This window comes from Sciurus carolinensis, chromosome 1, assembly GCF_902686445.1.
Source record: "Sciurus carolinensis chromosome 1, mSciCar1.2, whole genome shotgun sequence".
NCBI lineage: Eukaryota > Metazoa > Chordata > Mammalia > Rodentia > Sciuridae > Sciurus > Sciurus carolinensis.
In genome coordinates, this window is record NC_062213.1 from 77,662,556 (window position 1) to 77,688,517 (window position 25,962).

The following is a 25,962-nucleotide window of genomic DNA, read 5'->3' on the forward strand; positions in this document are numbered from 1 at the left end:
AGGTGAAACCCAGACAAATGCTCATGGTGGACACACCTTATCTGGCACCCAGACAGATATCAAAATGAGTGTGAGGACAAGTCAAACGAAAATTATTTAAGAGACTGCCTCCAGCTACAGATATGAGCTGAATCGCCTCAGCGTTGGTAAGGACACCTGTGCTATCTGAGTGCAACATTTGTGCAGGTAAGATTACGTTCTTTCTTCAGAAGAATATACTAGGTGGTTGTATAGAACTAATCTGTGCCCCTGTTTAGAACTTACACTAAAGGTTTAGTATAAATCTTTTTATACTCTTTTGTATAAATTCTAAACAGGGACATGAATCAGTTGTATTGTTATTTCCAATGTCTCTTTGTTCTTATCTTCTGATGTTTTGCTCTCTTTTATGGCTTTTGTCAGATTGAGAGGAATATAGGTTTAAAGAACAAGAGCAGTTGAGCTTGCTTACACACATTTGCACAGGAGAGTGCCTCTATTTGTTCCACATTTGGCTTGTATTGTGCCAGTGTGCATACAGACAGGGCATGTATTTGATATCTCAGCAGATTCCTATGATTACCAATAGCTAACATGGAGGATGAGATTTGGATTAACTCCTGTGCAAACCCCTCTCCCAAGCCCTTCCTAACAGTTTCATAGTTGAGGCACGATCCTAAACCCCAGTGAAAAACTTGCCATGCCTCAGTGTTGAATATCTTTATGAATGACTATTGCAAACTCACTGACAGTATCAAAGAGTCTCTTGTACAATTGATAAAAACTAATATTTGCATAGAATTTTGCAATCTACAAAATATTTCTTTTACATTTGTTATTCCTTGTGGCATTCCTGGAAAATGGAAATGGTATTCACTTCACAGATTTTTTTTAAGGCTTAGAAAGGCAATATGTGCCCAAATCACTCCAGTAGTAGATAGCAGAGACAGCAATTGAGTTCATGCCTCCAAAGTTGAATCCTGCTCATTCCAGCTATCTAGCTACAACACTTGTGTAGAGGTAGTACTGATCCTTACTCCATTCTCAGTCAATCCTTTAATCCAAAGTACTAGTGTGTGCCTAAAAAAGAAAAAAATTAAAGAATATCATGATTTTTTGTGATTCAAAGCCCAGTGTACTGAAAGTTACTTAGGGAGGTTACATGTGTAAAGGTCAAAGGAGGAACAGTTGTGAAATTATCCTGTCTGGGGTCCAGTCCCACTTCTACTTTGGAATGATGCAATCCTTGGTGAGTTATAGCTCCATGTGAGTCTCATTCTTGCCCCACAGAGTTATTTTGAGGATTGAATAAAATACGGCAAAAAAACCCACATAGTATCATTTATTACTTGGTAAATATTTGTTTATAATAATGCTTCAACATTTTTTTTTTCTGTCTGCCTTGTTATCCTAGTTGCCCAAGCATTCACCTGAGAGCAATAATCTTTTCTGGCCAGCACTTCCTACATCATATGTATATTTTTCCTTTTTTCCAAAATTGAATGCTTTCAGTGGTCTGAAAATATTATCTTTTGGTTCAGCGACCATTTAAGCAATGAATGATTGGGAAAATGTCAACACTCTTATCCTCCTTAGCCAGGTTCAGTGGCACAGGCCTATAATCCCAGTGGCTTTGGGAGGCTGAGACAGGAGGATCCCAAGTTGAAAGCCAGCCTCGGCAACTTAGTGAGACCCTGTCTCAAAGTAAAAAAAGGGGTAGGGAAATAGGTCAGTGGTTAAGTGCCCCTGGATTCAATTCTGGGTTTAAAAAACAAAACAAAACAAAACAACAAAAAAAACTCTTGTCTCCAAGTGGTCAACAAGCATAACAAAATGTTGCTAAAATTTAATAATTTAACAACTTCTATAACAAGCTACATGAATGTCTTTCAAGATAAATCACATCATCTGCCTTAATAACAAACCATCCCATACAGAAAAGACAGGAGAAAAGTTCCAATTTTCATTTGTTTTCCACATAAAAAAAGTTCACAATGCCTTCTCCCACCATGATTTCCTCTCATCAGTGAAATACACTATAAGGTATGGTTTCCTCTCATCAGTGAAATACACTACGTGTTGCTTGAGGATTGTATATGAGACGGAGGAGTCTATATTAAGCTTGGAGAGGACAGTGAATTTTCTGTAACTTGATATATCTCTCTCTCTTTCTCTCTCTCTCTCTCTCTCTCTCTCTCTCTCTCTCTCTCAACTGGAAATGTGAAATCTGCATTAATTTAGCAAACATTAAGGTTAGTGGAAGTTCCTGAAATTTCCTCACAATATCTTTAAGAATATAGTTAATATTCTTAATAAATCCAAATGTGTAAATAAGAGAGATTTGTAATGACTTTTTCTTTCTCCACCTTGAAGGCAGCCTTCTAGATAAATCTCAAAAGCTATCCTCTCTGCCACTTTTTCTTTACTGCACTGTTTAGAATCAGACTCTGTGTCACAGAACCCCTGGATGAAAAGCCCTTTGTTGAGACCCTACTCACACCACTTACCACGCTGCAGCCCTGAGTTTACTTGCCAATCTCTGACTCTGTCTTCCTCAAGGGCAAGGACTATAACTTAGCATCTTGAAAACTCAACCTCAAATGTTTTAAACCTAACTTGTGGATTTTGTTTTCTTCTCTTCTGAAACCCACGTATATATTTGTAATGATGCTTTAGAAACAATGCTCTTTTTCTCTTGTATAAGTAGAAATTTCTAGCAGGTTAGTGCTCACAACAAGATGATAACAACCTGGCTTCTTTGGCATCCTCAGTGAGGCCTCACAAATATCTCAAAGTTAATCCCTGACTGACTTAAAATGAAATAGAAATCGTACAAAGAGAGTTCTTTTTGCAAACTCAATTTTTGTCCATTTTGCTGAGGGGCAGGGGCGTGTATTTTCTTACTTGGCATTTAAGAGTGTGGGCAGTGAAGTCAGGATGTGGGTTCAGCTTCCATCTTTACCATTGTCCACTGTGTGATCATTGGCTAACTTGTTTAGTTCCTTAGTGACAGTTCTCTCAATTGTAAAGCAGGGTGGCCCCTGTGAGCGTTAAATGACATGGTGCATGCTGAGTGCTTAGAATTTGCCTGGTATATGGAAAGAGTTCCATAGCAGTGATAGTGATGGTATTTTTAACTATTACTATTATCATCATCATCATCATCATCATCATCGTGATAGTGATGGTTATTTCCTCAAAAGGTTCCAGTTTGTTTTAATATGGATTTTGTATATGCCTGTGCCTAATTTCTACATAAAAGGACTGTAAGAACCAGATATAACATATTATGATCACCAAACATTAAGGAAGTGTCACCTAATACAAAAATCCTCTTAAAAAAAAAAGTAGCTGTAGGAAAAGGACATATTAGCTCCAAGAAAAGCCTATTGCCTATTTTATTGGTTAGTTGTGTAAACATGAATAAATTTGCTCAATATTTGCTGTTTCAGTGTCCTCGCTATAAAATAGCAATAATTATACCTGGGCTGTCTGTAATAAAGAGAAATTATGGTGAGCAAATAAAAATGTATAACAGTTTTATTTGTAGCATAATATTACTTATATATGTTATTAAACAACTGCCCAATGAAAAACAAATTTCTTTAGATATAAGATCATCAACTATGTTCATAAAATAGAAAAATGCCTGGAGTGAGAATCCAAAGTCTTGGTTTACTTGTCCCATAAGCCCAAGTGAATCAAGACAAGAAGATTTTATGTCCTTAACTATAAACCTAACCTAGCAATCTGTGACCCACCTATCAGTCAAATTATATTATGCGTAAAGTACCCTAAGAATCTAGAAAGTTCTTCTTAGCATAAAATATTCTCATAATGATTGCTTATGTAACAAAAATTCAACAATTTTGGCAATTGATGCTAAAACATATACTTTGGAGAATTGATGGTTGAAGGTAAATTCCCTTATCCTGATTGACTCATATGCACTGCAATTGCTACAAAGTCATGAATTTATCAACTTCCTTTTTCCTTATTAGGACATTGTTTTCTTCAGTCAACATGAATGTGATGATGGACACTGCCATTTTTTTGGGAAAATTTCTGTATTACTTTTTAGAATCTGTAGCTTTCAAGATAATTCCCAGGAAAAAAAAGGATGTTGCTGGTGAAATTGTACTTATAACAGGAGCTGGAAGTGGACTTGGGAGGCACTTAGCCATACATTTTGCCTGCACTGGGGCCACTTTAGTTCTCTGGGACATTAATCAAGAAAGCAATCTGGAAACATGTAGACTGGCCAAAGAAAAGGGTGGTATGAAAGTCTTTGCCTATGAGTGTGACTGTAGCAACAGGCAAGAGGTCTACAGACTCGCTGATCAGGTAAGCTGACTGGTATTCTTTGCTTTGATGCTCAAGAATATTGCATCTACTATGCACTTTTTAAAAAGACAGGAACAAAGGCATTTATCATATGCTTCCCCCAAGACCTATATGAGTCTCCAACTTGCTTCTGCATGTCAGAATTCTGGCTTTATGACCTCCAAAAATGAGCAGAGCATACAAAATTTTAAAGTGGAAACTTGATCAGTCTTCAGAGCCCAATGTTGCCAGACTGCTTTGTTCAGTGACTCACTCACTATCAAGAGTTTGTAGAAACTGTGTATACTCCTGGCTTGCTATTCATTGGTTGCACAACATTTACCAAGTTATTTACCCTTGCTACATCCTGTTTCTTCATCTTTAAAACAAAAGAACTGAACCAGATGATCTTCAAGATCATGTCCAGTTTTAACTTAACTTACTATGTTTTATGATTCTCATGCCACTAAGATTACATTGCATCATGTGATAATTTCATTATCATCAAATTCTGAAAATATATATAGCATGGAACATAAAGTAAAAGCATCTAGCATACTTGTAGACCAACTTTCCTATTAGACATAAGCTATCAATATTTGTTCTAACTTCATGCTAAATATTAATAAATAATAACAGCTAAGATTAATTGTGTATTGATATTGTACTCTAAAAAAATGGTAAGGTTTTGCGAAGTGTTTTAACCATGGGGCAAGGTGTTATGAGACTGATGAGGATCAAGAAAAAGGAACAAGATAGAGTTATACAGTTTTGTTAAACTCACAGTTCCCTGGGAAGAACAGCACAGCATGCAGAGTCACTAAAGGAAGACTGAATTGGGGGGGGGGAGTGGATTATGAGACAAAGGAAGAATGGGAACTGCAGGTATATGCCTTTATTGTGATTTCCACAGGAAAGAACAGGCAATGCAGGATCAACAGGTTTAAGATAGGCTAATTTTAATAATTTCAGGAGGCTCTAAGGCATAGGGGTTATCCCTGATTTTCAGGTAGCTGGACCTGGGATAACTGAGGTGTGTGTATAATAGCCCAGAGTTTGAGACCCCAATAAAGGGAAGTGGATGGACACTTGGACTTAATTGCCTGTTCAAGAAGGAAAAGTAATCAGCCTCTAGCCAAGTCCACAAAACTGGGTTAAGACAACACCAAAAAACTACAAATAAGCAAAACAAAATGAAAAGAGCAGCTGCACTAAATGATTTCAAACAGCAATTTATGTACATAATAACTCAATCAGCTCACTGCAACCTTCTTAGGTGCATATCCCTTTAAGAGACAGAGTGAGTATGCAACTTGCCCAAGAGTATAAAATTACACAATTTGATAACAGAATTACCAAGGGATTGTCCTTCCCTTTGGCAATCTTATGTAATTCATTTATCAATTCTTTCAGTGAGATTGATCAAATTATTTTATGTGCATGTATGAATATGATAAAATGAATCCCATTATTATTTATAATTACAATTTACCAATAAAATTTCTTTTAAAAGTGTCAAAACAAATAATTGAAATCACTACTCTGTGACACTGACCTTCTGAAGCACCATTTACTCTTCTTCATTTTGTTACCTTCTTCTTTCTTTTGGGGTCCCACAAGAAGTTTTTCTTCATAACTCATTTCCAGCTAATAAGAATAAGTGTGTTATTGCTCCTTAGGTACATTTTACTATGGAGCAAGTAGAATTGAAGTCAGTCCTCATTTTGCAAAAGGGAAAGAAATATGACAGGAAAAGTTCCCATATGAATATCTTTGGGGTGAGCTCAACAATAAAGTCTGTTTAGCAGAGACTCTCATCCCAATACCATGTACTAGCCAGATTGAAAGCCTCGAATCATTATCATTATCATACATAATCTGCACAATGAGTCGATACTATAATTTTGTCCATTTGACCAATGATGAAATAGAGTCAGAGAGAGTTTAAGGACCTTAGCTAGGTCATAGGAGCTGAAGTATGACCCTATCCTCCTGACATCAGGACCCATGTTGCATCCCCACCAACAAATACATGAGCAAAAAGTCACCCCCTCGTGATCTTTTCCTGTTCCTCAAAAGTATTATAATCTTCCATCCTCTCTGTCGCCCAACAAGTCTTTCTTTTCCTGACATCTAGTAGAAAACCCAACTAAAGCCTTTAGTGAAAAGTTATTTGTCACCATTGAAATGTATCTGAAACTCTTCTTTCCCATTATATTCTAAATAGTACTTTACTAAAGTCAACTACTTATCAATCACTTATCAACTTCCAAGAAGTCCAAATGCTAAGTGTTAAACTTTACCTGCAACAATTGCAACAAACTACAAGCATTACCCAAATCCTTGACATTTGTGGAAGATTCAAAAAACAATGACCAGAGTCAGGCATGGTGGCACACACCTGTAATCCCTGTGGCTTGGGAGGCTGAGGCAGGAGGATCAGAGAGGTTCAAGGCCAGCCCCAGCAACTTAGCAAGGCCCTAAGCAACTTAGCAAAACCCTGTCTCAAAATAAAATATTGTTTTTTTAAAAGCAATCATAGGATTCTAAAGTTGCACAGAAATTAACACTTCAAAATTAGATTGAGATGTCCTTCTCCATCTCCAACATAGGAAAATAATATACAAATAAATTGCTCTGGTTAAAACAACCAGCTTCACAATATATTCCCAGATTTCCAGGTCTAATCATTAAAATTCAGTTTGCACATGCATGAGTTTGTTATGGCAATAATTTGGGGTATGAAGAGTAGTAAATTTGGGTGAAACAACTTTTATGTGTGAATCCAAACTGGATGTGAATCTTTTTTTCCTCTCAAAAGCTGTGAATCATTTGACATAATCTTAATTTCTCAGAACCTCTGTTTCCTCATTCATAAACCAGGATAATAATGCCTTCCTAAACTGCCTCTCAGAGTGCAGGGAAAATTAAATTCCATGATCTAAGTAAAATTCCTCTGGTGCTCCTAAGATTCAGGGCTTCAATTTGGATTGGATGACAGTGATCACTAGGTCTTTCTTAATTTTAAATTAATTAATTAATTAATTTGGGAATTTTTATGTATGTGTGCCAGAGACTCTACCTTTTTGTCTCTTCTCAGCCTGGAATCCTTCTCATTGTTCTAGGATTGAGCTTTTGTGCACACTAATTCATTCACCAAGTCAATAGGATGACCTTCTTTAAAAGTTACCCTCTCAGGGATGTTTTCTTTAGTCCTACCTCTTTCCAAAGCAGAAAAGTCTAATAGCTCAGCCCAACACCAGCTCAGCAATATTAACTCTTCCTTTCATAGCTTGCTCCACTGAATGACATCAGCAGCAATATTGACCTTATCTCTCCAAATTATATTATATGGCAGGCTCAACAAATAGCAGCAGTGCCTGGACCCCTTTGAAAATAAAATCAGGACAGGAAATGCTGCTTCATTGAAAATAAAGGAACAGATTATTATATCTGTCAAAAAATTCAATTCAGAGGGGAAAAAAGTCTTCAAAGTGTTTAAACATGCTTCATGTTTTGCCCCCAGTCAGCTTTAGCAATGTCACCTACAAAGCCATAATTTAAAAAAAAAATGATAAGAGACAAAAACACTTCCTCCAGTGTTTCCTGGAGCATGTTTTTCTCCAAGCAGGGCTTGTAGTGCATTGTGAATTAAGCAAGTAGGCAAGCAGGCAAAATGGGGTGTTCAGGAGAAGAGGCATGAGAATTTAAAAGGTACAGTGGCAGCAGCACAACTGTGGACCTGGAGAAAGTATCAATAACAGATTACTAAGTATATCAGTCCTTTGGAGAAAAGTGAACAGTATCACAGAAGTCTATGGGTATTAGATCAAACACATCCATGTTTGGGAAGTCTTCATTCCAAGCACTGGTCAGGTCCTAGGGGGATAGAATATGCTCCTGCCACCCGCTCACAGAGGGATGGGGGAAATGACACACACAGAAGCAACCCTCAGATATGTGCCATGCTGAGAATAAAACCTAATACAGCAGGGTCATCACATGAAAATCAAGGCTCTTTAAACAAAATTGCCAAATTAAAACATGCTTTAAAAAAAATATTACCAATCATAAAATTACTTTAAAATTGCTAAATTTCTTTATGCAAGATAAAAATAAATATCTACTTTCAAGGAAACCACAATCATACATTGCTTAACCATAGGAGTAAGTCCTGGAAAATGCATTGTTAGGTGATTTCATCACTGTGCAAATATCAGAGTGTACTTACACAAACTAGAACAGCTACCACATCACTAGAAAGTGTAATTTGGGACCACCATTTCATATATGGTTCATTGTTGACTGAAATGTCATTATGTGGTGCATGACTATTCACGAGTAAAATGAAGGAAAAATATTGACTGGGGGAAATAAATATCAAAATGACCTTGATGACTTCAATTGATTTAATGTTTGCCTTGCTTCTGATCAGGTTAGAAAAGAAGTTGGTGATGTGTCCATCCTCATTAATAATGCCGGCATTGTAACAGGGAAGCCCTTCCTCGATATTCCAGATCACATGGTGGAAAGATCCTTTCATGTCAATGTCATCTCTCAATTCTGGGTAATTCTCTCTCTCTCTCTCTCTCTCTTTTTTTTTTTTTTTTTCATTTGTTTTTACTGGTAAGTACAAAAATTCCATGCATTTCTATAAATAACTGTTCATTCATTTGTCTGTAAATACAGCATTTGAGAGTTTTCCATTGATAGACTAGCAGGGTCTCATCCTTAACAGATTTTACTCCATCACATTAACTTGGTTTTTCCTGGTCTTGCCCTAATCCAAATTCTCAGGGAATTTTCCTTCTCTCTACCCTCTCTGGTTTGATCTCAAGATGATTGATTAGGTTGTTCAGAAATCTTCCTACCCAAATGCATATTGAAATGTGTCAGCAATTAAAGATTCAATTTGCCCATGAGTGAAAGAAGAACTCCTAAAGGGAGAAGAGGGAGATTTTTAGAGTGGTGGTTTAGGTACACAGAAGACTGTTGATGAGAACAAAGGTAATGAAGGCAAGAGGAATAACATCTATTGAGCACGTACTCTATACCAGGTACTGTTCTAAATTCTTTAACTTCATGTGCAGCCATAACACCATTTCCATTCTCATTTTACAAATAAGGGAACTGAGGCCCAAAGTGTTGAATTCCTCAAGTGGTAAGTGGTAGCTGAAGCTTGCCAAAGAAAGAAATGAGAGAGGAAGGAAAGTTTCTTACAGAAGGGAAATTAGTGCACTGATAGCTCAGGACCATCTTCCCTGAGGCCTGGAGTAACTGAACAGTTCAATTGAGTAGCACTGTCTTTGACAATAGAAGTGTTCCTCATCTTCTCAGTTTGGAAGCCACTAGTCATCTGTGGCTATTGAGCACTTGAAATGTGATTGATGGGACTGAGGAACTAGTCTTTCAACTTTATGTCACTTAATTCATGTAAATGCACATTTAAGTAGACATGGATGCCGAGAGGCTATTGAATGCCTTGGACAGTGCAGCCTAGAGAATAGATAAGAAGCTAAAGGTGGCTGGAATTACCAGAGGCATTGATGCTGTGATGGAAAAGAAAAAAAAAAAAAAAAAAAAAAAACAGGAACAGCAATGGATGGAGCATGCAGGAGTTATGGGTGGTGGAAACTAGGGCCTTAGGAGACATGGAAAGAAGTGGGGAAAGGCAGGGCTTTAGTCCTCTGTTCTCTGAGTGTAGGATCTTGGAATGGGTTTGCTTTTGGTGTCCACTGGTTCCTCCCTTTTTCCACTCAACACTTTTATATACTTCCCACAAGCCTGACAACTATTTCCTTGATCTTCTTTCTTAATCATCAAGGAGCCAATGAGAACCCCTGCTGGAGTCTAACAACTTATTTTTATTAATACTAACTCAGCACCTAACAAAGAACTTGACGTTAAAGTGTCCCATAAACATTTGTGAAAATCATTGATTTGCCTCCCTATACCTCACCATCCCAAATCTTCATTTTGGAAGAGAAAAATGCCATGTTGGTAAATGGAGTTAGTCAAACCTAATCAATTCACAGACCTAGAAATCATCCTTGATTTTCCCCCTTTTCTCTAATACCTACATCTTTGGCTGTCCCTGCAAAACATGCTCAAGTGAACTTCTCTCCATTTCTGTCCCCTTGATTTAGCTATCATTCTCCTCACCAACAGCTTTTCATGGCCTTTCTACAACATGGGTGCCGTATAACCCATCTTCATATGATAGTAAGGTGATCTTCTCAATGCATTCATAAAATTATCTCACTTCCTTACTGAAAAACATTCCATGTTTCCAAACACACTTAGAATAATAGCTACCTGTCATGACCTGTGAGCCCTGGAAAGAAGTGATAATATCCTCCCCATCTGTCTCCCATCCCTCATACTCTCTACTTTCTGCTCACTTTCTATACTCCAAAAGTCTAACAGAAAAAGGTATTAAAATACACATAAGCCTTCTCAGAGAATGCAAATTAAGAGAGATAACATAAGCAATCATGAAAATCAAGGAAACAACTTCCATCCGAAGTTATGGAAGGAATCTTCAGACATTTGCAAAATTTGAGATTTTTAAAAATATTTCTACTGTTCTTATTAGTTCATTAGCTATTCCAAAGTTAGGAAACCAAAATTTGGCTCTACCAGGTATTACCTGCAGTACTGCTAGTAAAAGGTTTACTTTTCTCTTAACATCCCTCAAACCTGTCAAGGTTCCTGGCCTGCCAGGAAATGACCATTTTTATAAGTCTGGGAGGAGACCTGTGGACCATAGAGCAGATATCATCCCAGTTTCCTGGGAAGCTACCATGGTAGGCATTAGTTCCACAAACAAACTATGAACATTGTTTCTTAAGAGTGGGTTTGTCATAATGATTAAATGAAATGTATTCTTAAATATGGCACACCTATGCTCTGATTTCATTATCAAGGTTTTCAATCATATCCTGGCAAAAAGATGATGTGTTTACATACACATCATCGTAAAAGATGAAGAATCTCAGTGACAGTCATTATAACAAAATCTGCCTGCTGCTTTAAGGAGGCTTATGGACAAGGGCAATGAATACCTTCTGGTTATCTTTGAAAGGGTTCTATTATTTAAAGATGCATCACGAATCTTAGCGGTGGTTCCACCAGGTTAAATTTCATTCATATATTGTTCTAGGTTTAACCCATCTTGATAACATTCACCTGAGTTCCAACTATGAGATCATTCTTACATTCTTCTGATGAGCCAATCGGCTCATAAATCTAAATTAGGATTCCCCATGACAGATGAGTATCAGTTGGATTAAATACAATTCAAAAAGAGTTTCAATCCAGTTGCATAAGTATAACTTCCTAAATAGAGAATTAGAAATAGATCAAGAAGAAAAAGTACTTCCTCATATGCCCATCAGAAAACAACACAGACCACATCACATGTCTTGCTGATTCCACAATCCTGCCTTATACAGTTTTCCCTCCATAGCCACAGATTCAATCAACTGTACACTGAAAATATTCAAAAAAGAAAATTGCATTTGTACTGAATGTATGTAAATTTTTCTTTCTGTCATTATTCCCTCAACAACATAGCATAATAGCTATTTACATGGCATCTACATTGTTTTAGGTGTCATGAGTCTTTTAGAGTTGGTTTAAGGGATATGAAAAACTTTGTACAGGTTATATGCAAATACTATACCATTTTTTATAAACAACTCAAGTATTCCCGGATTTTAGTCTCCATAGGGTCCTGGAACCAATCATCCTCTAATACCAAGAAGCAACTATATCAACAATTCTGTTCTGTCCAATCCTGGTCAGAGTATTTTTACATAGCATTCTGCTTATGGACTAAACAAATTCTGTGGATCAGATTCGGGCCCGGCATGAGCTTACAGTTCACAGCAAAAATGTCAGCACACTAGGAAGCCTATCCGAATGAGTCAACTCCCCTCCACTGTCCACACTGCAGTGAAGCTTTAGTGTCTTTCTATACTGTGTTTTTCACAAGGCAGTGTCTAGTAGCTTGTACAATAAGAAGCCTTCAGATGCGATGAGGATTGCCTTCCAGAGAATTCCTTTACTGATGATAAACCAAAATAGAAGAAAGTAGAAACTACTTTTAGGGTGTAAGACATAACTTTTTTATAAGGATTTGGTAAATTATTATAATGAGAGCACAGACAAATCACCAGAGCCCAACTACCTATCTAGGCAAGTGTGTGGTCTCTGATGAAGCATATTTGTATTAATAAACTTGCTAGGGAAAAGACTGAGTCTCTCATTTGGATTTGACAATTTTTTCCCACACTTCCTCAGAGCAGGTCCTAAAATAAGGCTAAGCTAATTAAAAAACATGGAGGCTTCCAAATATACCCCATTGTTTCCAGCACCCATGCTGCTGCTAACTACCATTTCAAGAATGTCAAACCAAGGCAACAAGCCTCAGTGCTTTGGTCACCTAAGTGCCAAAAATGACTTTGAATGTAAAAGCACCTCTACAATTGTATTTTATTTTACTTTATTTTATTGTTTCCAGGGATTGAACCCAGGGGCACGTAACCACTGAGTCATATCCCCAGCCCTTTTTTTTTTTTTCCTTTCTAATTTTTTTTTAAAAATTTCAAGACAGGGTCACCCTGAGTTGCTTAGGGCCTCACTAAGTTGCTGAGACTGACTTTGAACTGTAACCCTCCTGCCTTAGCCTCCTAAGCTTCTGGGAATACAGGCATGTACCACCACACCAGGCTACAGTTGCTTTTTTTTTTTTAATAAAAATATAATTATGGGAGCCAGGCACAGTGGTACACACCTATAGTACCAGCTACTCAGGAGACCGAGGCAGAAGTATTGCTTGGGTCCAGGAGCTCAAGACAGAATGGGAACTATAGCAAGATTCCATCTCTAAATAAAGACATAAATAGTTGTAATTAACTACCTTAATAACCAGAGTGACAATTGTTTTGTTTTGTTTTCAAGTACACCTAAAAGCAGGTAACAGTCTATTGACCAGGTGAATTCAGATCTTGCAAATTTTATTTATCTGATTTAGCAATTCAATAACAACAAAAATGAATCAGGGTGCAAGAACTCCAGTAAGTATATTCTGACTAGATAATAATCTTATTATTATCTTACACAGACAATTATCTTTGCAGACCACAGAAAGGTAAAGAATGACCTTCTCATACCTCTTGTTTACAGCAGACTGAATATTCTAGGACCAATTTTAAGCTACCAGGTCCCTCACCTTTATCATAAATAAGTTTCTTTTGTTCATTAATTTTAATGTGCATTTAAATGCATGTATAAACCTAAACATAGAAAAAATATATATAGCTATGTAACAATATCATTTTTAGCTTTCAACAATAACTTTAAAATACAACTAAGTTTATCATCATATTAAAAGATAGGATGTACACAACATTGAACTTAGCATCTTAATGGAAACTTTACAAAAAAAAGTCATAGTTGAGCTTGGTGACTTGATGCTTACTCTCTATGAATTTTAACATCTTTAAAAATGTTGTAGGTGATCAAATATTTCTCATGAATTTATCCAATTTAATATCCCAAAATCTTCTAGTCATTAAAGTTGACAAGACAGAGCAACACCATCACTGACAATATTATAAAGTTGTCAAAGAGATGAAATTGACAACTTATAAAAAAACAACACAAGTATCTAAGCCCAGATAATTTACATTACTCTCTGCAGTTAAAAAATGTCATTTTTCAATAGTAAAGTCACCATTTGTTATAATTCAATTTAAACTGGATACATGCTTACATTCTTCATAACCTGAAATGTTTTGTGGAAACAGAGATAACCTATCAGACCTACAAAATACTGTGTAAAAATGTAGAAAGCTCATTCATTGGGCTTCTTCCTAGAAAAAAAGAGTCTCACATAAATGCAATAAAATAAAATCAAGCACATCTGATGCTTGTTGCATTATATACCATACATGATAAAATCAAGGAAAAGGTATATGTCTGTTTATTAAACAAGTCTGATTTTTCACACATTACTTTGATTATTGTTAGTATGCAAACCATATATCATTGTCTATTAATTTCCCAGGTATTAAAAATACTTTACAAATGTTCAAGTACATTATTGACAACTAATTGTTAACTCAACCCTTAACACTTAACACTTAACACTTAAACATTTGTTTTCCTTCACTTTAATGGTAAAACCCATCTAGTGAGCAAAACTGATGGGCTTCTATGAACTGTTCTGTCTTCGAAATGTTCTAAAAAAGAAAAAAAGTTCTCCAGTGATATATAAGGCTACAAACATAAAGAGACTCTTACATAGTAATCCCTGCTTAATCCACATTTTTGCTTTCCACAATTTCAGTTACCTATGAGCAACCACAGTTTGAATATATTACACGGAAAATTCCAGAAACAAACATTTTATAAGTTTCAATTACGTGCTGTTCTGAGGAACATGATGAAATCTCTCACCAAACTTCTCCATCCCATCATCAGAGTAACTGTTGTGGTACCACAGTACTTGTGTTTAAGTAACTCTTATTTTACTCAATAATGATCCTCAAGCACAAGAGCTGTGGTGCTGGCAATTCAGGTATGCTGAAAAGAAACCACAAAGCGCTTCTTTTTAATGGAAAGGTGAAAGTTATTGACTAGATAAAGAAAGAAAAATCTCATGCTGAGGCTGCTAAAATCTACATTATAATAAAATTTCAAGAGAAAACACATTTACATAACTTTTATTATGCTATATTATAATTGTTCTGTATGATTATTAGCTGTTATTATTATTAATCTCCTGTGCCTAATTTATAAATTAAGCTTTGTCATAGGCATGTATGTATAGGATAAACATAGTATCGGATTTGGTACTATCTGTGGTTTCAGGCATCCCTGGGGGTCTTGAAATGTATTCCCCATGGATCAGGGGGGCACTCCTGGAATTAACCTAGTCACATTCCCTCTGTGAGGGAAAACTTTCCTCAATTGAAAATACAGAAAACTCATAGCAAAGTAGCAAATTCAGCCCTAGCTCAAAAGACAATACATTATAGATACATTTGAAAAAAAAAATCTTGTGGAGGAAAGCATACAAAACTGAACCCCTGAAAGTGGTTAGGTGCCTGTGAGTAGGAAATTGATCATTTATTTTATTTTGTCACTGTTAAGCTCTGTGGCAGACTGCTGTAAGTCACTATTTTCTTCCCCTTACATCTAGGGAGTTCCACTCCCTAACCCTATGGAATTCTCTATCCAAAGTATCACTGATCCACAGCTTCAATTCCATTACTATTTCTCTTTCTAAAAAGTTTCATAAACTTTCAGACATCAATAGTGGTACTGGAGTCAGGCCTCATACCTAGGCTTCTAGTCTACCTTTCACCAGGTCTACCAGATGGTTACCCATAGATATCCTCAAGGACCCAAGCTGGATCTCAGAGAAATAGAAGATGGGCACTGTCAAACTTTGATGCATTTATAGGAGGATCAGCAGTCTAATATAGCTGACAAAATGATAATATGAAGAACTGGATTTACTGTCCTGGGAAAAGGATCACTGAAATAAGACTGTTAAACTCTTACCTCTGGCATTATTTTTTTTATGAGACCAAACACACATACCTATTAGTTTCCTAAATGCTAACCTTTAATTTTATAAGGTTGTCTGGGTTCTAATCATTACTAGTCAAAGTTGCATTGCCCCCCCCCCAAAGATGGCCCTAGGACATGATTATTAGAAAATTCTCTAGCATGCTGCTGTAGATGCTCTAGTATCTCTGCCTTATTTTAGAGATTTGCCTAATTATTTGTGAACAGTATTTAGACAAAAGGACTCAATATTGGGGAAAGAAATAATGGAAATTTTTCCTGAGAAAACCTCTGAAGTACAAGGATAAGAGACCTGAGATGTTTTCATGACATAGGGATTTGAAAACTGGCTCAATATTTTGCTTAATGATAAATTAATGAAGTTCACCAAAATAGGTAAAAATATATCTAAGTCATAGCAGACAATTCCAAAGCATATTACTTGCCAGGATGTGCTTGTCTTTCATTGAAATTTGCTTTTCTTGAACAATTTCTCCATTCTTTCAATCATTTGGGATGAGGTTGAATTTCATTTATGATAAAGTCTGGAAGTCAAATGCAATTAAATTTTAATAAAAATTGTTAAAACCTACATGGAAGAGCTTAGAATGCTTGAAAAACTTAAGTTTAAAGATTTTTAGTCAACCATAAATGTAAAAATCTCCTTTGATTCAATTATCAAAGGAAAAAGAAATCACAGTATCTCTTATAGACAAACACATAATAAACTCTAAATTTCTTGTGAACATGAGTGTAGGTTTTCTACTTTGGTATTGACACAGAATTTAATATATCATGAGGGTTGAGTATTTGCTAATGAAGAGTAATTCATCAAATACTGAACAAGTAAAGTAATAAATAAATGAAATACTGATACACTGTGCTTTTATCTTCCAGACTTGTAAGGCCTTCCTTCCTGCAATGCTTCAAGCTAATCATGGTCACTTGGTTTTTATTTCAAGTATAGCTGGAATGGTCGCTACTGGTAAACTATCAGGTAAGCACTTCATTTGACTATGTGCCTTTGTATTTCCAAGTTGATAGCACCCAGAATTAGGACTCTTCCAAGGTAGAGAAAAGCTCTTCATGCTCCAAGGAGAAATCCAAGGAACATTTGGCTCTACTTACAATGCCAGTATTCCCTTCTGTTGCCCCACTTATAATTGTAGTGGCAGGGGAAAATATCCTCTTCTTAAAAAAAAAAAGAAAAAAAAAGGAGGAGGAAGAGGAGGTGGTGGCAGCTAATGGCTCATTGGTCTTCTTGAGTTAAAAGAATTTAAAGTAATTTCAGTTAGACATGGTGGCGCATGCCTGTAATCCCAGTGACTCAGGAGGATGAGGCAGGAGGATCCCAAATCCAAAGCCAGCCTCAGCAACTTAGCGAGACCCTGTCTCAAAATAAAAAGGGCTGGGGATGTGGCTCCATGGTTCAGTACTTCTGGGTTTAGTCCCCAGTACTGAAAGAAAGCATTTAAATTTTATTGGGCATAGGATGGAGATATAGAACTAGAGAGTTTGGCCACATAAATGACTTCAACAGTGAAGCTCTGTCCTCAAGCACAAGCCAGAAAAAGGAGTCTTATTTTAAAAAATAATTCCACAAATTAACTTGTCAAACTCTATTACTAAAATAGCTCCTCACTTTGTTTCAGATTATTCTGCAAGTAAATTTGCATCCTTTGGCTTTGCTGAGTCCCTCTTCATTGAATTTTCTTTGTTAAACAAAACTAAGATTAAAAGCACCATTGTTTGCCCCTATTTCATCAAAACTGGGATGTTTGAGGGCTGCACAACCAAGTAAGTAGACTCTTGTAGTAACCTTTGCTTTTATAATAATCTTCCGATATATGTCAGTTATCATCTGATCATTTGAAGTTTTAAAATATGGACAGTAAAAGTAAAGGTATAGTCTGAATGTCTAATATAGTGAAAGAAAAAATTTTAATACATCTGAAATTGATAAATTTATTTAATCTAAGTATAATAATATATGAATTTTATGGTATCTTAACATATCTGAAATGTTAATCAGGATATTAAAACATAACAAAGGTTATCAATAATGAGAACTTATTAAAATATTTAATGTTGTAGTGTTCAGGTAATAATTTATTTCCTAAAAAGAATATTAAAATATAAGTATCCCTAAACATAAAATGTTTTGTAAGATTTATTAATATACATGGAGGAAGTTTTGCAGAGTGATATTTTAGTATAATAGTTAAGCTTATCTAGAATAATTCAAAGTAAAATACAAATGAAATAACAGGGCTTTTACACAAGGGAGTCAATAAGTAGATTGAAAAATCTAAACTTAAAATGAGGACTACTATAGTTATTACAATTGTTAGAAAAGGAACTAACATAATTCAAATGACATGCATAAGTCATTTGTAGGAACGAGAAACAATCAACAAAAAGTCTAGCTAAAAGAAAATTGAGGCTATTTAGTGTCTAATGAAGCTATAAAATTAAATAGAAAGTTGAAAAACATGTGGTAAAGTTACACAGCTAAAAGGGGGCAGAGCTGGATCTGAATCCAGGGTAGCCTGCTCTTGAGTTTTCTATTAATCACTTTGAAATCTCACCTCCCTAGATGTCTATGGGATTCTAAAAAATGTTTGAAATTCATTAAGTGAAAGATGCAAGGAATGGAGTATTTTATAGATTTATAAAATTTGTGCCCACATAAATATGCTTATTGTTTATGTTTGGCATGTGTTTGGATGTATAATACACATGTGCTTACAAGAATACACTTATGCATGCAAGCTTGTGAGTGCATGGAATATTTTTGGAAACCTACCCAAGAAATTCATAACAATGCTTCTCTCCAAAGAAGACAGGGATCTTGGATAAAAGGGAAAGTTGCTTTTCACTGTCTTTGTATTACTTGAATTTTTATTAAATACTTGTGAATAATTAAAACTGAGTTCTTACTGTAAAAAAGAAAAACAGGTGATAATGAGTGGACAGAATACAGAGAGCAACACTTTCTACCAAAGAGACATCTACTAAGCTGGTCAATTTTAGCAAGGATAATCATTTAAAATTTCTGGAGATTGATCAAAGGATGTGGCATGAATTGAGAATCATTTATTCAACAAAATCTATAGAAGCTCAGTAAGAACAATGGAGGTCATAACACTTGGGGTTAAGTAGTACACCTGTGCCTGTAGCATGACTGTTTCAATGGACTTGGTCACCAAGTGGTTGTTGTAACCTTCCCTCAGCTCCCCAGAGCAAAAGAGCTATGCTGTGTAGTCTGGCAGCCGGTGAGCATTGGCATACCTCACTTTAAACAGTTCCATGCAGTAGAAGATCTATATTGAGTGAATAATCTCAATCAGACAGGGTTTGTTCTTTCACCTTCCTCCTCTCACTAGGTACAGAATATCTAGAGATGGGCTGTGGGTGAAGGGAGCAGTTAATATTTCTATAATAGCTGTTAATTGTAAGAGAACTGCTCCAGTAAGCTCAGCAGTCAAGTTTCAGTTCCCAGTTACCCAAGCTTCCTAATACAAAAAAAAAAAAAAAAAAAAAAATTTAGGTAGGTTTACCAGAAAGTTAATATCAGAAGATATCATCTTCCCATAGCAGGGGAATAGTACCACAAGTTCCTGCCATCCCCCTCCAACTTTCATATCCTGATTGATAGGGACAATCTGTGTGATGTAATCAATGAGGAGTGATCATCTCCATAACACAGAGGTTCCACCAAGTGCAAGTCAAAGCAAGTCTCAGAGACAGTCATCTCTCTGCCCTTGCTACAGATCTGACTTTAATTTGATAAGACCATTAACTAGAACATTAAGAAAGATAACTGGTTAGTAAACAAGTTGTGGAGCTGGATGTGATATCAGGAGCAAACCAGATTAATTAGAAGATTAGAAAAATAGACAGTGAAAAATTGTTTTTTAAATCTATAGTCATCCCGAAAACTATGAAAACTTTGTGCATGACTATGACTATATCTATGAGGAATGACATAAAAGTTACACATTGACAGTAGGAGGGGTAGACAGACTTCACTGAATTAGTCTAGTAAAACTACTAAATACACAAAGAAGCAAACAACCATAAGGACAAGTCCCATGAGAAAGTATTATTCAGAGCTGCTAAAATATATTATCTGAGATGTCCACTTTTTAAGAAAAAATTATACGATACGCAAACAGGAAAGTATGATCCATACATGGGAAAAACACAGACAATAAAAATTATCATGAAGGGGGCACATAAGTTGGACTTATCAAACTTCAAAGAGTTATTATAAATACATTCAAGGATCTGAAGGAATCCATGTTTAAAAATGAAAAGAAGACATGATGAAAACATCTCTCAAATGTCAATGATGGGAAGTATAAAGAAAAAACAAGTGTAAATTTAGGAGTGGGGAAAAAAATCACTGTAACGAAAGATTCACTAGAGCAACTAAACATATTTGAGCTGACTGAAGAAAGAGTGAACTTAAAGTTATATGACTAGAAGAAAGAAAAGCTGGGCAAGTGGCACATACCTATAATACCAGAAGCTCCTGAGGCTGAGACAGAATTGCAAGTGTAAAGCCAGCCTCAGCAAAAGTGGACACCATAGAAAGACCACTAAGAAAATAACTTAAAATACATAGTTTTTAAAAGGATATCCCTGTGATCAAAAGGGCACAGAACAGCTGAGTGTGGTGGTGCATGCCTATAATCCCAGCTGAGGCTGAGGCAGGAGGATCGCAAGTTCAAAGCCAGTCTCAGAAACTTAGCAAAGCCCTAAGCAACTTGTTGAGACCCTGTCTCAAAATAAAAAGTAAAAAGGGCTCAATGGTTAAGCACCCCTCATTCAATCCCCAGTGCCAAAAATAAATAAATAAAATTTTAAAAAGGCACAGAACACAATATATCAAGCATACTGATGTACATCCACCCAACAAGAACATGGTGCATGTCCTTCTAAAGTTCATATAGAACATTCTCCAGGATAAGCCATATGCTGAGTTGTAAAACAATCATCAGTAAACTTCAAAGGAATGAAGTCAAAGTACATTCTCCAACTAAAATGTAATGAAATTAGAAATCAAAAGCAGAATACTTGAGAAATTTACCAAGATATAGAAACACAACATAACGAAATTTATGAGATACAATTAAAGCAGAAAGAAATTCATAGCTATAAGTGACATTAAAAAAGAAGAAAGATTTTAAATGAATAACTAATCTTCCACCTTAAGAAACTGCACAAAATGAGAGCACACTAAATCCAAAGTGAGCAGAAATAATGAATAGTGTAGCAGAAATAAACTAAATAGGGAATGTAAAACAAAAAAAAATCAATGAAATCAAAAGCTGATGCTTTGTAATGATCAACAAAATTAATAAAAAATATTAGCTAGACTGTCCAAGAAAGAAATTAAAAGGAATTCAAACTACTAAAATTTTTAAAAAAGGAATAAAAGAGAGAACATCACTACAGTCTTTACAGAAAGAGAAAGGATCAAAAGGACATACATGTGAACCAACTTGCTATCTTAGATGAAATGAAAAAAGTCCTAGGGGGACACAAGCTAACAACACTGATTCAAGACAGGTAAAAACTGGATAGACTTAAAATAAAAATATTGAATTAGTAAGCTAAAAAATACCCACACAATAAAAATCCAGGTCTACATGGTATCCTGGAGGATTCTAGAAAATTTGAAGAAGGATTTAATACCAATATTTTGAAAACTCTTTCCCCAAAAAGTAGAAGAGGATTGTACACTTTCCAGCTCACTCCATGAAGTCAGTATTGCCCTGGTAACAAAACCAGAAAAATATATCACAAGAAAAGAAAACTAAAGATCAATATCTTTCACAAAAATTCTCAATAAAATACTAGCAAACAATGTTCTGAATATATTTTTTAAATCACTAAAAATATACATTAAAAGACTAACTTGTATATAGTATATGTCATATCTCAATGAAGATGTTACTAAAAACACAATGAGTAACTTTACCATTAACTCAGAAGGCTATAACAAAAGAGACAGATGATAACAGGTAAGGATATGGAGAAATTGAAACCCTTGGTACATTGCTGGTGTGATTGCAAACCAGTGCATCTGCTTCAGAAAATAGTTTAACAGTTCCTCAAAATGTTAAACATAGAGCTATCAGATCACCCAGAAATTTCACATCTGGGTATAAACCCAGATAAATGAAAACATGTCCCCACAAAAACTTGCATATTAATGTTTACACAGCATTATTCATAGCAATTAAAAAGTAAAAGTACTCCAAATATTCATCAACTGATGAATCATAACCAAAATACAGCATATCCATGCAATAAAATTAATGTATTGCCAGAATTCAACAAAAATCAATAAAAAGCATTCCGTAAGAAGTAACTGATCCCACAGAATTTATGAAAAAAAGGTAGCCCATACCTTATTATTTTCTATAAACCATGTACTAGACAATCTATATAACAGTAAGACTTAGACTATTATTATATATATTTTAGTGCATATATATTTTATATATGTGTAAATACTGTATATATTTTTAAATTATTTTTCTAACATTATTACTAGAACAACAATATTAGTAAGATTTGATAATAATGTGTCATTAAGTGCCATTAACAAATTGTCAAGGTCAGAAAGAATGTGACCAGCCAGGATGAGGTACAATGGTAGCCGGGGAAGGCCTTGATGTTAACTGATGACTTTTACGAACTCAGGGTTCGTAGGCACATAAAATATAAATACAAAAGTGTTTAGAAAAAGAAAGATCAATAATACTAAAATGGTAGAGAATTAAAGGAAAATGATCTGTAGGTTATATATTTATTTTTTAAAATGTTAGAAATCTTTAGGTTCGAGTTCTAAGAAACTTTTAGGAGAATAAAGTAATAAAGACTGCCAACATTCAATTATGGAATATTAAGCAGATCCAAGAATCGGTTGAGATAAACAAAATTTTTCTAGGGAGTATGGTTTCAGTAATTGAAAGAGTACTATAAAAGTAAAAAATGCAAAGACATTACTTTATAGGATCTTTATATTCTCATCCATTTCAGCTCCTATTGGTTTCATATTATTTCTTCTGAATGCTATAAAAACGTTCTATCTAAAGTGATACATTACACATGCCCAAGAGACTTTTTTAGTAAAATTTAAAATTTTACTATTTTGTTACTTAATAGTACACAATTATTTGATGTTTGGGAAGAAGAAAGCAGGAAGAAAGACACAAAGAAATCTAAAAGCAATTGTTTTTATATGTTCAGATCATCACAACAGAAAATAAACAAAAGCAGGAAGTTCACTAGAGGAAATTGAATATGTTAGCACTGTTCCAATATTAGCCAGGAGAGAAAACACAAAGCAATCCCTAATATTTACTCTTTTTTTGACTATTTAAAGCAACATTATAATCCCATGTCTGAAATTTAATAATTAATGCTCATGATGACTATTAAAAAAATACCACTCTGACGACATAACTTTTGTTATTGTTATTCCAGGTATTCATTTCTATTACCTCTACTGGAGCAGGAGTATGTGGCCCAAAAAATTTTCAATGCTATTTTAGAGGAACAAGTTTACCTCCTTATTCCCAAATTTGCATATTTTGCAGTGGTCCTTAAGCAGTAAGTTAATAATGATCTCAATATCCCTCTGACTATTTGTGAACAAATTGTCCAAGCTTGGTTGCTACTTCTTTGAGAACACATTTTTCAAATGGTGAGAGGAAGAACTTTAATAGTGCAAGGACACGATTCTTGCTTTTTTGAAAAAAAAATGTCTTTTAGTTGTAGATGGACACAATCTCTTTATTTTATTTTATTTATTTATTTATTTATTTATTTATTTATTTATTTACTTATTTATTTATTTGTATGTGGTGCTGAGGATTAAACCCAGGGCCTCACATATACTAGGCAAGCACTCTACCACTGAGCTACTACCCCTTGCTAACTGTGCCTTGATTACTTCACTCACAGAATTTAGCAACTATTTAAGCCTTTCAGAACATACATTTTTTTGTCTCAGTACAGAAACAAATAGCACCCAAATTATTTGGGAGACTTTGCTTTTCTGTTTTTGTTTTTTGAATTTCTGTTTTCAACCAATTATTTGAGTAGAGTTCTATTTTGAAAACAAAGGTTAAAATCCTGAGTGTTCTGCTAGAAAAATACTCAAAGTATTTGAAAAATTCCTCTTTTTTTGTGAAACAGTTTCTACAATTTCCTACAAGGTCAGTATAATGAACTCTGGGATATTCAGGGATGAACTCCAACCAAGCTTACATCTAACATTCATGGAGGCCTATGTGCCAGTTACTGCACTGACAGTTTTGTATGAATTTTGTCATTTTTAGGGAATCCAAGGTTTAAAGAAAGTAATTTTGAACTATTAAGCAACTAATATGTGCTAGAGCACTTGCAAACCAAAGTTTCCCAACAGATTACAAATGTTAAACTTTTCTATCAGGATATACTCTTTCCCTGCTATAAGTAAAGGTTGTTTCCCAAATATGAAATGTCTCAGACCAGAAGTCTTTGAGATTTCAGATTTTTTCAGATTTTGGAATATTTGCATATACATAATGAAATATCTTCGAGATGGAACCTAAGTCTAAATATGAAATTCATTTGTTTCATATACACCTTAAACAAACAGCCTGAAGGCAATTTTGTACAATAGTTTTATTGTGTCTGCATTTTGATCATGACCTGTCAGATGTGGTCAAGTGTGTAATTTTCCATTTATGGTATCATGCAGGTGCTCAAAAAGTTTTGGATTTTGGAGCATTTGGGGTTACACTATTGGCAAATACCATACTTTCTTTACTATTTATATATATTCCACCTATTTCCCATTCATCCTTAGCTTGCCCATTTGGTTAGGTAGGTCAAAGTCCCTCATTGTATGTCCCATAATACTTGTCCCTACCTCTTGTAGCATTCATTCATCACACAGTAGTTGTTTGCCAGCTTACACGCTCCCTGAAGACAAAACACATTTTCTGAATCGTTTCTCATTTGTGCTCCTGCCTAGAACAGCACCTAACATGTAATAAGCATCCAATAAATATTTGCTGCATTAAGTTGAGAAGAAATGGATTGCTGTAAGCAAAAGTGATCTGAAGATACAGTTTTTATCATCAAGGAGCTGAAGCATAGCTCTTTGCCTCAGGAGCACATTGGAATCATCCAGGTCACATTTAATACTACAGATTCCTAGGTGCCAACCCCCAGATATTCTGCTTAATTGATCTGATTTTCTTTCTAGTTTTAGCTACTGTTTATTAGTCTAGTAAATAAGGATGCACATAGTAAATACAGGACCATTTGATCTTTACAAAGAACCAATGAGTGTGATATATGAATCAGTACTTTTCAAAACTACAGGGACGATTCTAAGGTGCAGCCAAGATTGACAACACTGAGGATGTTGATGGTCCTCAGTTGTGTCAACAACACTTCTCTGCCCATCCCTCCCATTAAGTGACAGGTGTACAACATGGATCACAACATTTCAAACTCTGTGGAATTTTCACTTAATCTTTGCAAAGTAGTCTCTTCAACTACTGAAAGGATTTTAAAGGGTCACAACTTTTTCTCTATTTTTCTCTAGTTTAATATCTCCAAAAATGATGATTGTTCTTGGGGAGTACCTTGGAATGGACACTTGCATGGATTCTTTCAAAGGAAGAGTGAAAGAAAATGAACCTCAGGATGAAATGGAGAGAAAATGTCAGTAGTTCAAACTTCAAAATTGGTAATCCAATAAAAATGTTAAAATGCTTGACTATTTGGAATTCTTCCTAATGCTTAAAGCATTCAGTCTACTAGGGATCACTGAAGCTTTCAAAAGTGCCAAACTTATTTCCAGGACACAGTTGACACACTGATATTTTTATAAGCATTTAAATTATCTATCTAGTTTTTCCTATCATTTTTTAGTCTGACAAGTACGGATATCACAGCCTTTTAAATGGACTCTGAATATATATTTATGAAGCATATTAATGCAAATTGATCCTAATTTACTTTGAAAATAAAAATATAAGATACTTTTAGAAAGCAGGTGGGATA

General features: G+C 35.2%; 1 protein-coding gene across 1 annotated transcript; it reads left to right on the forward strand.

Annotated features, from left to right (window-relative positions):
* Positions 1–107: 107 nt before the first annotated feature.
* Positions 108–25,686, forward strand: LOC124988711 (short-chain dehydrogenase/reductase family 16C member 6-like). The gene is made up of 7 exons (XM_047558422.1): positions 108–186; positions 3,981–4,323; positions 8,738–8,869; positions 16,780–16,879; positions 17,535–17,679; positions 23,386–23,511; positions 25,502–25,686. Exons 2-7 carry the CDS (start codon positions 4,003–4,005, stop codon positions 25,626–25,628), a joined length of 951 nt encoding a protein of 316 aa, XP_047414378.1. The 5' UTR covers positions 108–186; positions 3,981–4,002; the 3' UTR covers positions 25,629–25,686.
* Positions 25,687–25,962: the final 276 nt, after the last annotated feature.